Source organism: Pleurodeles waltl, chromosome 9 (assembly GCF_031143425.1).
Source record: "Pleurodeles waltl isolate 20211129_DDA chromosome 9, aPleWal1.hap1.20221129, whole genome shotgun sequence".
NCBI classification, from domain to species: Eukaryota; Metazoa; Chordata; class Amphibia; order Caudata; family Salamandridae; genus Pleurodeles; species Pleurodeles waltl.
The window spans coordinates 407202016-407219365 of record NC_090448.1 but is presented as its reverse complement, the minus strand read 5'-3'; the positions used below and the strand labels follow the sequence as shown (position 1 = coordinate 407219365).

The 17350-nt window shown below is 44.9% G+C and overlaps 1 protein-coding gene across 1 annotated transcript in view; it reads right to left on the bottom strand.

The window, feature by feature from the left end:
- The window catches only part of LOC138259410 (girdin-like), a 632998-nt gene that overhangs the window by 24027 nt on the left and 591621 nt on the right, over positions 1-17350 (bottom strand). The window contains exons 25-27 of the mRNA XM_069207157.1: positions 17129-17289; positions 13961-14251; positions 12890-12949 (exon numbers count right to left, since the gene is read on the bottom strand). Coding sequence (XP_069063258.1) covers positions 12890-12949; positions 13961-14251; positions 17129-17289 — 512 coding nt within the window. The remainder of the gene's footprint in view (positions 1-12889; positions 12950-13960; positions 14252-17128; positions 17290-17350) is intronic.

Genomic DNA, 17350 nt, shown 5'->3' with positions numbered 1-17350 from the left:
CTGGACAGATCCCCACCTTTGAAGACTGGATTTATTATTGACCGTCTCCAGCCCGTCGGGATGGTGCCTGTTAATTCAACTTTTTTATATAACACAGATAACGGATTTGCCCAGTTCTCAGGGTCTAGTTTCAAAATGGCCTGTTGAGGGATTCTGCATCATTGCTATGCCCTCTTCCAAGAGATGATTTAGCACAGGTATTGATCATGCGCTTCAGTGAGGTTTCTCTTTAACGTAAAAAAGAAAACAAAATTTCTCAACCACAAATATAGGTAGACTAAAGCACTCTGATGCCTTTTCTATTAGGCAATGAAATCTACAGATAGCAGCTTATGGTGGTGAACTCCTACCTTCTTGCTCAGTACTTGCATAGCTCTGCACTATGAACTGGTTCCAGTCCTCTGTAGGAGACTCTGGTGGGCCTTCTGTATCTGCATCATAATTATTATTATCATCATCTGCATAAGGTTACCTTACATCTCTTTCCAAGTCACCCTGCTCAACAGACATATGATTATCTGGCCCTGCACCCCTTGTCGAACATAGTTCTCCATCACCTTCAGGTGTCTCAGTCAGTACTGGTCTAGTATTGGAGGCTGTGGGGTCTTTACCAACTTTGTCTGCTGTTCATTCTGCTCCAGCTTTGGTGGAACAACTTTGTCTGCTGGTCATTCTGCTCCAGCTCTAGTGGAAGCCTCTTGTAGATGTCAGCAATCATTGCCGCTAAGGAGGTCAACAACTGCATTGGAACTTGTACCATTCTTTCCAAAGGACGTACCCATTCAACCTTTCTTTTTTCTTAACTCTGCAGACATTTGTCCTATATATTCTTGTTGCTCTAAATACTCCTACTCATCATTATCCTCATCTATATACTGAATATTTAACTCCCCTGGATGAGTTGCCTTCCATTCTTATTCAGAGCATTCCTCATCACAGAAGCAAGCCTCCATCTTATCCAAATCCTGTTCATTGTCTTTATGACAGGCGTGTAAGTCATCTGGGGCCAGATGTACGACCAATAGAGATTGCGACTTGCAATTTGCGAGTCACAGTCTCTAATGTACAACAGTGTCTGAGACACTGTTTGCAATTCCCAAATGGGCCGCAAGGGACCTGCCTCATCAATATTCATGAGGCAGGTTGCAATTTGCAACCCATTGTGAATGGCTACAATCATAGGGATGGTGGCTTGCTGGGGTCAGCAGGCCCCCAAGTCTGTGATTGCTTTTTAAATAAAAAGCAAGCGCAGTCTACCGCACTTCTGTTTATTTTGCCCCCTGGTAAGCCATGTCCCAGGTGCATTGACAAAATATAGGAGGCGAGGCACAGGGGGACCTCTCCTAGGACTTATCAAATCCCAGGGACCGCCACCTCCCCAGGGCAAAAGATGTCAAATGAATGCGAGAGTCCGCACTGCCCCACCACAGCTTTGAGGACCAACACCTCCCCCGGGCACTGCCAATTATGAATGCGGGCTGGCTCACTGGGCATGCCCACACCCCGGGGACCAACACCTAACTGGGGCAAAAGTTCTTTAATGAATGCTGGTGGGCCTGCATGTGCCGCAGCCCCGGGGACTGCCACCTCCCTGGGGGCTCAAAAAAAATAACATAGGGGGTCTGTTGCGGATACCCGGCACTGAGGACCACCAACTCCTGGAGGCAAAACACTAGCAATTATGTTGGGTGCATGGACACCCCCCCCCCGCACCCTCCCCCCCCACACAGCCCCAGCGATCGTCACCTCCCCGGGACAATAAGTTTAATATTTGAATATATGATGGGCGGGGTGGTGGGGGGAGACTAACCCCAGGGCATTGCTACCTCCCTGGGCCAATTCATACAATTTATGGAGCGGGAGGCGGCCCCCCCCAGGGCTAAAATAAACATTGGAGAGGGCCATGCAGCATCCCTCGTGGAGCCAGCCCTGGGGGGTGGCAGTACCCCGGGCCATCTCCTGCTACCTCCTGAGGTGACCACCGTCTGGAGGTAGCTGTTTGCTTTTGCTTGGTGAGAACTGACAGCTCCCACGAAGCAAAAACAAATATAAGTCTGGTTTCTACAAGCAGCAGCTGTTAAACAGCTCCCATTTGCAGAAAGCAGAGTTTCCCAGCAAGCAAATATTTGTGCAGGGAAACAGATTAAAACATTGCTCCCGCTAGCAGAAAGCTGCTATTTAAAGCAGCTCCCTGCTAGCGGGAGCAATGCTAGCTCCTGCAGGACCAAGAAGCTGGCTAGGACCGCGTAGGCCTTCAGGCTCCCTCTGCGGTCCTCTCCTGGCGCAAAGCATCTTGCTTGGGTGCCGCTTTGAAGTAATTCTATGAAGAGAGCATGGCAATAACAATAGCCTCTCTTTAGAATGACTTCAAAACGGCAAACAAGCAAGATGTTTGGTTTGAATGTTATAGTTAGGTTTTGATGCATACTTCTGGCCTAGTGGTAAAGCTCTTAGACTGTCACTCACTACGTTGAAGGTTCAAATCCTGTATCTCATGGCATTCCCTAAGGTAGCTGAAACTAGTGCCCTTACCACATACTGCTAATTACCCCACATATTGTAACACGCATGACATCTTTGATAATATCACTGTAATATTTGCAGTGAAGTTTTTGCTGAATAAACTGCATTGTAGGGGAGAGTTATAGTTACTTTAGGGCACGAGTTATAGTCACTTGAAATGACTCAAACTATAACTGTTGAATTTCTATGGTTTTGTACGTTTAAAATGTGAGGCTAATTTTAAAGTCCCTGTAACCTTTGTTTTTTTAATGAATGCATATGAATCTATAAAAGAAATACTGGTGAAAAAGTGCACCAAACCACAAAGTTGTCTCAAAAGCAGACCAATGCAGTCTTATTTGAGGATGCAGTCTTAGTTGAGGGATGCCTGACTGCCAGAATGGTTTTGCAGACTTCTGACAGGAGGTCCAAAATTGTCAACTGTCAGCTGCTGCCGCTCAAGCTCCATGCACAAAGGAGGAGCGTGTACAAATTCAGGTGTCGGACCATTCCCTGTTGCTGCGACAGGAGATCCTCCTGCAGGGCAGCCTGATCGGAGGACCGATGTGTATGCTCAGAAGTTCTTGATACTGTACTCTCAGCACCCAATCCACGGCCATAAGAATGACTTGGGCCCTGTCATTCCTGGTCTTGAGAGCTCTGGGCAGGCGTGGTATCAGCAGGAAGGAGTACAGAAGGCCTGTATTCCATTCTAGATTAAATGGGTTTCAGAGCGAAAGCTGCCTTAGAAAACTCCTGCACACAGAATTCCTGATATTCCACATTTTCTGCGGTGGCGAATAGATCTAACCAAGGTTCGTTGTGGAGGTGCCATTCTTGATCCACGTGGCATAGACTGCAAGTTTGTCCGCCCTGACGTTCAGAGAGTCTGCCATATGTTGTACGTCCAGGAAAGTGTCCTGACATTCTAGCCATGTCTAGAGATGTAGAGCAACTTGACAAAGGGTCCATGACCCCATCCTACCCTGCATGTTACTATATAACACGGCCTTGGTGTTGTCCGTGAACACCTGAACCAGCCTTCATTTGAAGGAAGAAATGTTTTAATGTCAAGCAAATCACTCTCAACTCAAGCTGCTTGAGTCCACCTCTCCCTGATGGCCGCTCCAACCCAGGAGTGACACATCTGTCACCACCATGAGCTCTCAGTGGACAAGAGAGAGGGGTCTGCAGCTGGCCCAATCATGGTTTATCAGTCACCACTGTGGATCTTTTACTGTTCCCTCCAATATCTGTACCTGGTCAGAGAGATTCCTCTGGTGCTGTGTCGTATGGGACTTCAGGTTACACTGCAGAGCCTGCATATGTCATTGGGCATGTTATACCAGCAGGATGCAGGAGGTCATTGGGCCCACTACCCTCAGAGTCAGTGTAACCAAAATCCAAGGTAGATGCTAAAACATCAGAATCACAAACTGAATGTCCTGGACTCGACGTTCTAGAGGATAGGCCAGAAAAAGCACTGTGTCCAGAATGGCTCCAATGAAAGAGAGCGTTTGAGAAGTAGTCAGGTGTGATTTTGGCACATTGATAGTGAACCCCAGTGAATGCAGGAGGTCCGCCATAGTCTGGAGTTGGGTGATGACAGACTGGGGCGAGCACGTCTTCGGCAGCCAGCTGTTAAGGTAGCGGAAGACTGCAACCCCTGAACTCTGTAGATTGCCTGCAACCACTGCCATCATCTTCGTGAACACCCAAGGGGTGCTGCTAAGGCCAAGCGGGAGCACAGCAAACTCAAAGTGCTCTTGGCTCACTGTGAACCGCAGATGACATCTGTGGGCTGGGAGGATGGGTATGTGAAAATAGGTGGTGTGTAAGTCCACGCTACCATACAGTCTCTGAGGTGTTGAACCTGAACTAACGTGAGCATTTTGAATGTCTCCTTCTTTAGAAAGAAACTGAGAGGGGCAGATCTATAGAGTGGAGGCCTCCATCGTTTTGTGACACCAGAAAGTAGCAGGCATGGCAAATACAACATACTTCTGTTGGTGGCACTCTCTTGATGGTTCCTTTGGCTAAAACAGCCTGCATGTCTTGATGCAGCAGGGAGATGTGGTCCTCTATCAGTCAGCCTGGGGGTGGTGGCATGGGCCGCAGGGTTTCTAGGAACAGAAGGGTGTAACCTCCCTGAACCATTTGAAGCAACCATTTGTCCAAGGTGATGGTCCGCCTTCCGGGTAGGTGGAGCTTGATCCTGCCACCAACCGGTTTCCCATGATGGTCATCGGGCATATTGAAGAGGTTTGGAGGCTGCAACTGCTGGGGAGGTGGTGGACTAGGCAGATCTTGGGTTCCATGGGGCTTGTGGGAACCCCATCCGTGGTCATGAAAGGACTGGGGAGCCTGTTTCCAGTGGTGGCTGGGCAGAAATGGACACGGTTGGTAGCTCCTTCCATAGTCGCAGAATGTGTGAAATGCAGAGTGGGGTAGGCACTGGGCAGTGGAGAGTCTCATCTACTGGGTGGTGTCCCTCCTGTCCTTAAAGTGCTTGAGCGCTGAAGATGTCTTATCATCAAACAGGTGAGTGCCGTCGAACAACATGTCCATGGGAGATGCCAGGACATCCCCCGAAAAGCCAGTAAACCTCTGCCAGGTATGACAAAAGAGTGCCACTGATTAAGCAATTGCTCTGCGTAGTGAGTTGTATCCAGTCCACAATTTATGGTGAACTCTGCTGTATCCCTACTATTAGTAATAGCCTGGGTTAGGATGGCTCATGCCTTCTCTGAGACCATGGACAGCACTTGTGCAACCAAAAACCAAACCGTGTGGGAATACTGGCCCACGAGGCACATGGTGTTCGCTGACTATAGTACATGTCTGGCAGAAGAAAACATCCTCTTGCTGAAGGTGTCCAGCCTCTTGGATTCCCTTACCAGTGGTGTGGTAGGTAACACACCAAGATTAACCTTGCAAGTGGAGGCCTGGACAACCAGGATCTCCAGGGTGGAGTGCTGGGTGAAGAAAGTTGGATCCCCAGAAGTGGGGCGATAGCGGTGGGTGGTAATCATCTTGTGCAGAGGAGCCCTTGTGACAGGCTTTACCTATGCCCCGAGCGGGACATTCATTAAAACGAGGAGAGGTTCTGTGGGGTCAACTCCCAGCTGAAGCACCTCTGTCAAAACATTCCTCTTGACTGTCACCAAGGGCAGTATAAGGTCCATGACCCCAGCAGCCTTCCTCACCACCATGAGAAATGAAGCCCCTTCCTCACATGGGGTTGGGATAACCATGAGGATCCTCCCCAATCGTACCCCCTAAAGAGCCTATAGAAAAAAGTAGGCCCTCTCGCCAACTTGGAAGGTCGCATTTCGGCTGGCATCAGAATCCACATTGGGTGACACTGATCTGGCTCCGTATCAGAGCCAGGTATAACAATGGGAATCGGAATTGTGCCTATGGAACTGGAACAGGTTCCGGGGAAGGCTGCAGTATTGGGACCGGAGCGGATACAGATCTAGGAACGGATCCAAAGAACATTACTGGTGCCCTTGGAGAACCGGCTAAAGAGAATTCAGTGAGGGAATCTGCTGAACCCGTGGGACCCGAAGGCCCTCCTGAGGGGTCAGCCAACCCAAATATTAGATGCATGATTTTATAAAACTCCTTTAACTGGGCAGGGGTCTCTCTGGCCCCAGGATTTTCTAATAGGTGTGGAGCAGACCCAGACCCAGGCTCCATGGCTGACAGGAGGGAACGGGCCTAGATCTATGGACCTCATCCAAAAAATTGGACAAGTGAGTCAAAGTCGAAGAGCACTTGAGATTCATGGTGTGATAAGTCGGGGCAGGCCTTGGAGTTGTGTCCAATCTCCAGGCACTAGAAGCAAACCAGGTGGGGGTTTGTCACAGACATTTGCCTATGACAGGAACCACAAGGTTTAAACTGCACAGGTTTTTAGGGGACATCCCTATTGGCACCTTGGGGGCAAAAGCTCAAAAGAGTGACAAAACACTGAAAAAGTAGTTCGAAACATTTACTGATAGCTCTCCCTGTAGCTGCACTGATGGAGCTGAAAAAACAGAACCGATGTCAGCATGCTGGGGTTGTGCCTATATAGGGACTACGCATGGCACTTTCAATGTGGATAATGCCAGTCTGGAGCAGATCGACACGGGCGTGCAGAGGTACTGCTCAAGATTTTCCAGATCCAGTCTGATGCCTGGGGAATATTCTGAGGTAATAAATCTGCAGCTAGAACACTCTACCAAATACAGGAATTACTCAGTGGAAAAACATTAGCCTCTATCCTCTGTGGTGCAGGATGCCGCCAACCCTGAGAGGTCCTCCTATGAGCCAAAGCCTCTACAATCTGTAAGTTGGCCAATATCTGTTGTGGGGTGAAATAAGGGTATAAATTCACCAAAACTGATAAGGGTAGGAATTCACTGAAACAGACTACCCCAGTCTGTTTTGGTGAGTTAATACCCTTATTTTAATTGTGTTGTTGGATCTACAGAGCATCTATCAATTTGTTTAGTATGTATTGCTTGCTCTTTCTGTTTGAGCATTTGTAGATGGTTGTGTATCCTTGCTCTAATACGTCATGTTCTCCCTGTCCCTGTACTAGATAGCTTCTGGTTATAGGTTATCATCACAGAATTCTCATTCTGGGGGCTGGTCTAACAATTTATGACCAGCCCATGCAAGTATGCAGGGGTAAGGTATGAATATTGTACCACTGGCTTTCTGATTAGGATGTGGTGTACCTGGTTCTTTAATGACACTTTCCAACTTAACCTCAATTTGAGGTCTTTTGGGTTTATGCTCAGGTTTGCTGGTCCCCTAGTCTTCTAACAGGGCTTGTTTTTGTGTTGTGGCACTTTGTAGTTTATGTTTAACCTATTGAACCTTTTCCTTTTCCTGGTGTCAGTGTGTTCTGTGTCCTGTTGGTGATGTATTGCTAGAACTCTTCCCAGGTTGTCTACAGAGACAAGTATGCCTCTTCCTGCTCCCTCTACTTAACTCATTTTTATGCAAAGCATAGCATTGAACTAAGAATTAGATAGCCATGGGGCTGATATGTTTTTTAGAACACTCCTCCAGGTGTCAACATGTGACTAGAAACCAGTTGGACTGCAAACACTCCACAAAAACTGAGCAATATTTGAATGAGATGTATTTCAGATAACGACCAATCCAAGAGAAATCACAGGTATGATTAGTGGAATTCAAAACACTCTTCCAAATTCCAGAACACTAAGAAACCATTGATACGTTCAAAAAATGTTATTTTTAAAATCAAAATCCTAGCCTATTACACACAATATAAATTGTTAATCGAGTAAACACTAACAGAATGGTGACTAGAACATTTACTGAAAGTGTGAACAGCAAGAAACAGTCTATCATATTGATTAAATTAATTTTAGCACCAAAAGAAGGCCTAATTCGAGTTTTAGATGGCTCACACCCACATACCTGTTTGAATAGAAAGGCTTTCTATTAAATATAATAGCAAGGTCTGTTATTCTCATCTGTCCTCATGGGTAGGCTGATAAGCTCAGCAAGAGAAGGCTGAATGCCTCCTACTAGCCTTCACAAAGGGTGGGTGATGCGATTCAGTAGGGCCTGTTTTGAATGTGTCACCTAGTACAGAGTCCTCTCTTTACCCATTTTCAATCTGTGCTAAGCTTATATTATATTATTTAGTTGTTGATGAACCTTTCAAGATAAGTTGCTAGCAAAAAAGGCATATGACTCTTATTTATTCTTACTCTGCAAGACTGTGTTTGTTTAAACAACAACATTAAACGAGACACGGTTATCGGCTTTCCAGGAAACCTTGTTCAAAATTTAACAACAACTATTTGAAAACACAGTCAGCTTGAAATAAACAATGTGAATATTTTTGAGCAGACCTGATTATCATGATACAAAGGAAAAGACAAAAAACAAATATGCATTTCACATTAGTTACAAGTTTTCACTTTTAAGTGATGACCATTTGTTAACTCAGAGAGGGAATACCTAGAAAAGTAAAAAACCTAAAATAATCATAACAACACTGTCAGCTGCAGTTTGTGGGAGATCAGGGTTAAAAGAGGCATCTTTGTCAAAGTGCTATAGAAAAAGAAGTAGGACTGTTAGATCCAAAGGAGTCATGGCCTAGCTTGTTAGTGTTCTAAGTTTGGGTCTAGCCTTCTAGTGTGGAACCTCCTTTGAGGGTTATGTTTTCTTTTCTACACCTAGCAAGAGCCCTGGATCAGCTAGGGCCACAAAACCATTCCCACTTCACTGCATAATACATGTTTTCCTCTTCCATTCTCAACTCCCACCAATGTTACCTGGGATTTCTCCATTTGATCCCAGCATATCAGTTCATAGTCTTGATATTCGGAGTGATGACTGCACCTTCTGTCTTTACAAAACTGCTGGGAGTTGTGCCGGCTTCAATGTGACAGTCAGAAGTTAACATATTCCCATTCCTAGGTGACTGACTTGAGAAAGTGGAGACCCTGGCGCTGTTCAAAGAGCACATTTAGTGCACAGTAACACTCCTCCACAACTTGGGTTATACTGTCAATGGACAGAAATCTGACTTCACTCCAACGCAGACCTTAGCAATCATAGGAGCAGTACTTGAGTCCAAAGTTTCTAACTTAGACACAGATCTCAGTTTGAGTCTTCACATGCCTGCTTGGCCTTATGGCCTAATGAAACCTGCTGGTACTAGAAGCAAATGGCAGCTGATGGCTTTCAGTGTGCCTGAGAAAACAGTGGCACCACCATCAAGGGAGCCTCTCGGATCAAGGATAGATCTTTCTATCTCTTCATTTATATATGCACTGGTGGATGGACCCTTCTCCCAACCTTGGGGTGAGTTGCCCCTCCAGCTCCTTACAGGCACAAGCTGCCACAGTCCAGGAAGCCCCCTTGCTGGGTATGGGTGCCCTTCTAAGAAACATGGGACCTTTGAAGGGTGTTGTAGCAGTGTCTGCATATAAATGCACTGGAGTTGCAGGCGGCCCCCCCTGCATTGAAGACATTTTTCCCGTCCATCACTGCAGTGACAATCAGATTCTGTCATACAATACCACCACCATCCATTATATAAACAGAGAGGGCAGTGTGAAACTGTAGACCTTGTGTTGAGAGGCGATTTGTCTGCTGCAATGGACACAAAAAAGAGAATTTTACCAGTAGGGGCTCGTCTTGCAGGCTCCCTCAACATAAAAGTGAACACTTTCAGTCACCTTTTGTTCGAGAACCACAAGTGTGAACTACACACCTAAGTGGTGGAGGTAACATTATCCATATTGGGGTGTCTCTTTGCCATTGCCCAGACCAAGATGTGCCTTCAGTTTGGTGACTTGATCTGCCTCTGGCACATCAGGGGTGGCTCTAGCATGAATTAAAGGCAGTTTAGCTACCTGATCATTTTCATATATCTTCCTGAGCAGCCATCCTAATTTAGGTCGCATTAGGGACACGTTTTCTTAAAGGTTTACTGTAGTTGTTTTCTCCCACAACTTTTATTGTTCCCCAGTGGGATCCAACTTTTGTATGACTTTCTTAATGGCATCTCAATTTGATGTACAGCTGTCTGGTTTGACTTCTTACTTTGAAAGCAGAATTGTTGCTATCAATAACTTAACTCGCGTGGTTGGAGAACATCAGGCCCTCTTAATTCGTCCACCTTTCACATTTTTGTACCTTTATAAGTTGGTCCTCTGTATTTGCCCATTCTACTTACCCAAAGTGGTATCTGCTTTTCATATGAACCATTCTAATATTCTGACATCTTGCTTCTCTCCACCTCATTAGTCAAGGAGGTGGAGCCGTTGAATAGACTGGATCCCAGGGGTTCAGTGTCCCATTACATGGACTTCACTCAACAGTTTTTTGCAGGCTTTGTCAAAGCTAAGAAGGACAAGGTGATGACGAAACATGTTGTGTCATCTTAGAAATCAAGGTCTATGTACTATCCAAGAAGGATCCTCTGGAGCAAATTTGTGCCTACTCTTTTAGGGCCGTGGCTGATTCCTGGGTGCTCATTATTGGTATTTCTGATGGCTGCTGGGTAGCCATGTGGCCATCTTTTCATACATTTGTTAAATATTACTGCCTCACAACCTGAGCACACAGTTAGGGATATTTTTCAAAGGCTGTGTTATACGTCTTTCTTGGCTAGCCAGTACTACTCAATGCCACCTCCGAATGAGGTATTGTTTTGCAACCATCAGAAGAAAAAGTTACATACCTTTGGTATTTATAATAGCTCTGCAGATTACTCACTACCCTCCCTCTTCTCCTTATGAGTTACTTCTGCACCCCACAATGGGGTGAAGAAATAAATACCAGGAACTGACACCAGCATGCTGATTGGCATCAAATATACTTCAGTGTCATCTTGTCTGGTGAATGGAGTGCAGTGTAGCTGCATGGTGCCACCTGGCAACGCTGAAGAGCTGCTGGTTAGGAAAGGTTTCCTGGGCCAGTATGACACTTGGTAGGATATTCATAAGGTCAGGGGTCCGTGGGAGCATCATATATTCACCAGAAATGCCATTGCTGAAGAGAAGAAAACACTTTCTACAGCCTAGAAAAATACAAAGTAACAATAAATGCTGTCAACTACAAGGTTCAAGGTACTCAGCAAATGGGCAGAGTGAGGCCACCGATCAAATCTGTTTTGAACCAAGAAGTTTGGGCAGGGAACACAGGGTAGGGGTCGTTAAGTAACAGTGTTCTGAGTGGCGAGTAAGTCAATCTGTGACGTTAAAAGCACACACATGCCTGAATGCCCTCACACAGTTCATGTCCAACTACAAACAGCCTCAGTGCCTATAGGCATGCATTGCAGAAACATACATCTATGGTTCACAATAGTTACCTTGTGTACACATTTGCATAACCACAGATACCCACACCAAAACATATATATTTCCTGTGTGAAGAACTACCTAAGCATCTTGGATGTCAATGTGTTGTATGTTTATGATCCTTAAGCCCTGTTGGTGGGCATTTGCATCTGTTAGAGTCACTGACCAAAATCTGTGTAGAGCTAAGAGAAACTTCATATGCCCATTAGTTGCACTCCTTGCATGTTTGTATGAAGGGCTGAGTCTGTGTTGCTCCCTGGAAGGGCATACATTTATGGTATATGTTTACAAAATGCTCTATATCTGTACCAGTACAGACAGACCCAACACATAAGGTCTCAGTTTATTAACATATGGTTAGATAATGCAGTATTTGAATTCATCTTCTGTGATAACCTGATTGCAACTTGAAATATTTACATTTAAATCTTTGTAGAGTCTACTCAACCTACCATCATTCTGAGGTTGACAAACTGCAGATTGTTGAGTTTGGGCTATGTTAACTTCAGTAGTGTAGGTAAGTATAATTAGAATGGGAGTTTCAAGACTTCCCCTGTTCAATTCCCCTTCCCAGGGTATTGTGCGTTTTGGGCTAACTCATCAGAGGCTTAAAACCCCAGGAAGCACCAATGACACAGTGAAAATGGCAGCTGTGTACCAAAAGAAATATCTGTGACATAACTAACATAACATGACATACCATGATCCTTTTTTATGTTTTCCTGTCTGGTGCTATACAAAATGTATGACTTTCTATTGCACCTTGGAAAGAACCATCCACATCCCTGAGATACTTGCCTTGATTCCTACTGAAACATAGGGACTAAGATGTGTTACTTCTCATCTTCCAGGAGACTTCCAGTCTTCTTTAACACCAGAGTTTGTCAGCTGGTGCTCCTAGACATGTGGGCTAGCACCCATGCAATGAAGCCCTCTGGCCACAGTGGGTGCCATGTGTGAACATCATGGGGCTCATTATAACATAATTCCCTGGCACTGATAGTGCCTACCGCCATGGTTTTCGTGGCAGTACAAAGGCCACGGAAACCATGGCAGTGGGCAGGGTCATATTGCCGTGGGCGGCCTAGTGACGGCTGCCAGGCTGGAGACTGTAGTCTCCAGCCCGGTGGTCGTTACCGCTGTGGCAGTCGGTGTGTAACATTGTCGGCCAAACCGCCAATGCCATAATATGGCGGTATGTACCACCAGCCTGTTGGCGGTACTACCGCCACTATTGCACCGACCGCCAAGGTCCTAATGAGGGCCTATATGTATCTTAAGAACAATTCCTTATACTGAAAACACTGCCTGTCCCCTGTCATTTCATGTCTGGTCTCTTATAGTGTACACCTTATTTCCAGTGCTTGGCTTGAACATAATTTCCCAGTCTCATGCTTCCACATTCATTGACTCATGCTGTCACACCACATTGCCCCTTCTGACACAACCATTTTTTTGGGCCTGCCCCTCCACCACTGTATGTCACATCAAGGCTTCCATAATGTCACATCTAGTCTACTATGCTGTTTGCTGTGTCTTACCTTCTCTGCTGGACCCAGAACTCTCTGTGTTCAGGGTCCGATCCAGATCCTCTGGAGACACTGTAGGGAGAACATAATAATAGGTCAATGCAGATCTGGAGCACTGCCATTTGTGGGGCATGATCTACTGATGGGGACGCTCTACAACACATATTGCACATAATCCCATCTACCACATTGGGTTTTCACATAATTTGCAGACTGTGTTGCACCAGTTCTTTCTCTCTCTAGATTTAACTTATCCTGACTTTCACATATAAAACAAAGTCTGAAACCTCCTATTTCCCAGTAGGAGTCATGGTGCACTTATGCTAGGCTTTGAGAGATTTCCACACTTACTCTTCCTGCAACTCAGTAAGCCCATCAGACATCACCTTCCATTTCAGAAGAAAGGGGTACTTTTCTGTAACAATTACTAGCCTGGGTATTCTCTCTAGCTATTCAGAGTCAAGGCCTTAAAATACTTTACCAACATTAGGTACACAACAGAAATTGATACAACAAATGCAAGAAGTGTTCAAAATATATGAATTTGGGTCAAACTCTCAAAAGGCAGAGAAGAGTTTCAGACCTTTAGTAAACATTTACTAACATATGTTTTTCACTTATTCATAAATTATCAAAACTACTGCACTGTTGATTTAGATTCAAGGGCTTTCTGAGGATGATACCACTGACTGAAAAATACATTTACTTTTTCTGTTTTTAGTATGTGATTCACCTCAAATTCATATGATCCTTTTAATGCAAACATCTACATTTCAGTAACTTTTTCCTGACAACAGGGTTATGAATTTGTGCAAGAGAACATGCTGGAGAGAAATCCTACAAAAGGGTAGTGGGGTGGATCTATGAATGAGACTGGGAATCAGGAGAGAATAAGGGAAATGGTCTTCTATGGCATGGCATGGCAAGTGGCCGTTCTCTTTCCCAGATGGAAACACAGGAACCACAAAACACAGTGGAGAGAAGGCTTACAAGAGACTGGCCACAGTAATTATTATTATTAGTAATAGGGATGTGGGTGAGGTGAAAAGTCATGTCTATACAACCCTCAAATGTGATCCTCACCTCTTTCCTCCTCCAGGACACCACTGTCCCCGCTGACTGGACGGGGGACACCTGGTGCTGCCTCCTCCCCTGAACGATCGAACCAGCCCTGCCGCCTCTGGCGGAAGCGCTCTCGAGGTACGCTAGCCTTGTCGCCTGGGGTGAAGGAATGTGCAGCTGACAAACGAGAGCTGAGCTTGCGGGTATGCACATGGGCATGGAGGCGGTGTGGATCCAAGGTGATGGCAGCAGTGCTGGCCCGGCGTAAAATGACAGGAGAACTGGGGGCACTGAAGGGTTCACCCCTGGTGCCTGGAAAAGAGGTACAGAAAGAATCAAATGCAAGAATCTGTGTGAAGATTTTATTGTCTACACAAATACCAAATGAATACATGGGTACAGCATAGCACTACAATAGGTAGCACAAGCATCTTTCACACACAAATTAGGCACAACACAACTACTTCATGGATACAGCATTGTTACAAAATGTTGTGTCCCGACTGGGCACTGCTACATAACAGACATTGAAATTGTGTTGTTTTTAGCCTGTTTTCTCTCCACAAGCAAATTTCACTGAATTCTTGTGCTGTGTAAGAGTTCCTGGAAAATCTCTGCTAAAACAAAAGTGTGCAATAAACTATTACCAACTAGTGAAGAAAAATAGTGAGGAAAAATATTACATAGTAGTAAGCTTCAATATATATTTGTTTCAGACTTACATAGAGTGTTAGGTGAAAGGCCACAAGGGTAACACTTTATGTCACAATCACAATGGGCCAGGAAGGATCTTTGGGAGATGGGCAGGACTTCCTACTTAACTTTAATGATCAATTCAAATCTGTCTTCTGTAGACTTGGCCAGAAGTGCAGGTCTTCATACACTACTCCATTAAGCAACCAACCAGCTCAATTCTTATTCTGCTATGACTGCCAGTCATTTCACCACTTAAATCCTGGGGCCATACTCCACTGCACTTCTGGGAGGGTGGGGGTGGGGGTTAGGTTGGTTCAGAGCTGATGCATGCCCCCACAAAAAAGGCAAGGGATCTGCTTTAAAACAGGAGGACTCCAACAATGTGTAAGATGGATAGTCCTTGGCATTGGAGCCACATTTGATCTTGCACTTCCTTTTCTCATTTTCACAAGACTTGTATGGTTTCCTGTGCATAGTCACAGGTGCTCTGCATGCTTATGTATGTTGCTATTGGACTATAGAGGAAGGTACGCTGAAGTTGGTACTATCATGTGCCACAGTCAAATTACCAGCCAATGGTGCAAAATGACTAATGGCTGAAAACAGCTGACGTAAAGATCTGAGGCCAGGCCTTTTTAAGTGCACCTGGTGTATGGAAGCAGAATATCGTTGTCAAAATATCAACTGGTATCGTATCCTAAATACCTTTTACAAAAATACTGCCCAAATGAAGTCAATCTTAGAAAAAATACATTCAATGGGATAATACTTTTTCAAACCATAGATAGAACAAGGTATTTATGTCAGACTATGTCTGACAATGATTTTCCGACACACAATCCCATAGGGATATTGTTGATTGAGGCTTCTGCAAATCTCTATAGTCTGCCTGGACTTGCCCCTCCAATTCTCCTCCGGAGCATAAGAGTTGTTTAAGAGTAGAGCTTATATGACTGAGGGATGGGGCGCCTACAGTTGAGGTCACCTTTGATGAATTTATGTAAGGAATAATAGCTAAACTTGATGCTTTGAATCTCAACCTTTATTGGCTCACAACATCTAGATTCACCCTGGATACCAACATCACCCTCAAGGAACACACTGCCAATAAAGAGAACTTGGTACTAGCTGTGTCTTCTAAAGAAAGTGTAATCATTTAATACAGAAAGCAAATTTGGAATTGCTGTTCAAGCCCTTGTACTCTTGCATCTGGATGGTGATAAGCTCCATGGCCTTCTAGACTCCACACTGGTACCACTTAACAGTATCTTACAAGCTGCAGCACGTCTTATCCAGAGGTGGAAGAAATATGATCACATCACCCCTATCCTGATGAAACTCCATTGGTGCCCTTGCCACCTCATACCATCTTCAAAAAGTAGACTAATAATTTGAAAAATAGAAAAAATAGGGCAGCAGTCCTTTTCCATCTTTGCATCCGGATCTGGAACAACATCCCAGTACCCATCAGGACCGCCCTAATGCTACTCCAATTTAGGAAAGAGTTAAAGACATGCCTCTTTAAAGAACACTACATCACAATGCATTAGTTCACAGATCAGCTACCTCTACTGCCGCTTGTGACTTTATGCTTGTTTTTGACCCTGTACAATGCTCCACTGCTATTGGCTGGATTTGCGCTATAGAAATACTACATGTGTATTACTGTAATTACACTCCGAGATTGTAGGCTGCTTTTTGAGGTTTAATGGTAGGCTGGGTTGCTGTGTCCCAACAACTCCTTATCATCCTGAGCCTCTCTTCTTTACGTAGTCTATTGAGAAACCACTGTAAAGTTAAGTTTGTGTAGTTGGTTTGGATTCAATTAGGATGTTGTAGGGACGCTTTGCTATGTTTTACTTCCCTGGATGAAGCCAGTAGCAGTTAGTTATCTTGTGGAATGAGAAATGCAACACTTTGAACAAAGGATTGTAATCAAGGTCTACACAAAGAGATAAGCTCCTATAGAATTCCATGTCCTGAGCTGCTAGAGAAGCAAGAGCCCTGCAACTAACTGTCCATGACTGCCTGAGTTCATCCGGCTCTAATCTACAAACCCAAGACAACATTATGAGATGAGTCCCCCTCTTGTGACTCTCCACCATGTCCACTGCCATACCTTAACCTCCATTATATGGGTTCCCAAGAAGAACGTTTTTTTCATTTTCAGCAATGTACAGGGGTCACAGAGACCCATGAAGGACTGCAGAATGCAGAATAGGTAGTTATTACTGTACTCAATTGAACAAGATCTACCCAAAATTAGAAAAAAACAGTTTTACAAGGGTTTGCTAAGGTTTATTCAAATCGGTTCAAGATTACTTCACACAAAAACTAGTGCAGGAACTGCAAACAAGGCTTCCTTCACACAGAGAAAAATGTTCTATAAGCAGCAATCAACGCCCTCTACCCTCTCCCACAGGAATTTATACAACACAGGTAGCAGATGTGCAAAATTCCCAGAGAAATGAGGTCATACAGATAACCACTCACCCCTTTCTCTCTGTACATGCTCCATGCCTTCATGTTGTAGCAGTGTCACCAGATTATCTGTGCTTCCCAGCTCCATGGCTGGGACGCGGAACCTGTCACGCCCCACTTCCTTCCGTGGCTTGATAAGTTTCTTCATTTTGTCAGCAATCCAGTTAGTTTTCCTACATGGAAAGAAACAGCAAACACATTTCTGATAGGAAGCAGGAGGCATACACAAAGGAG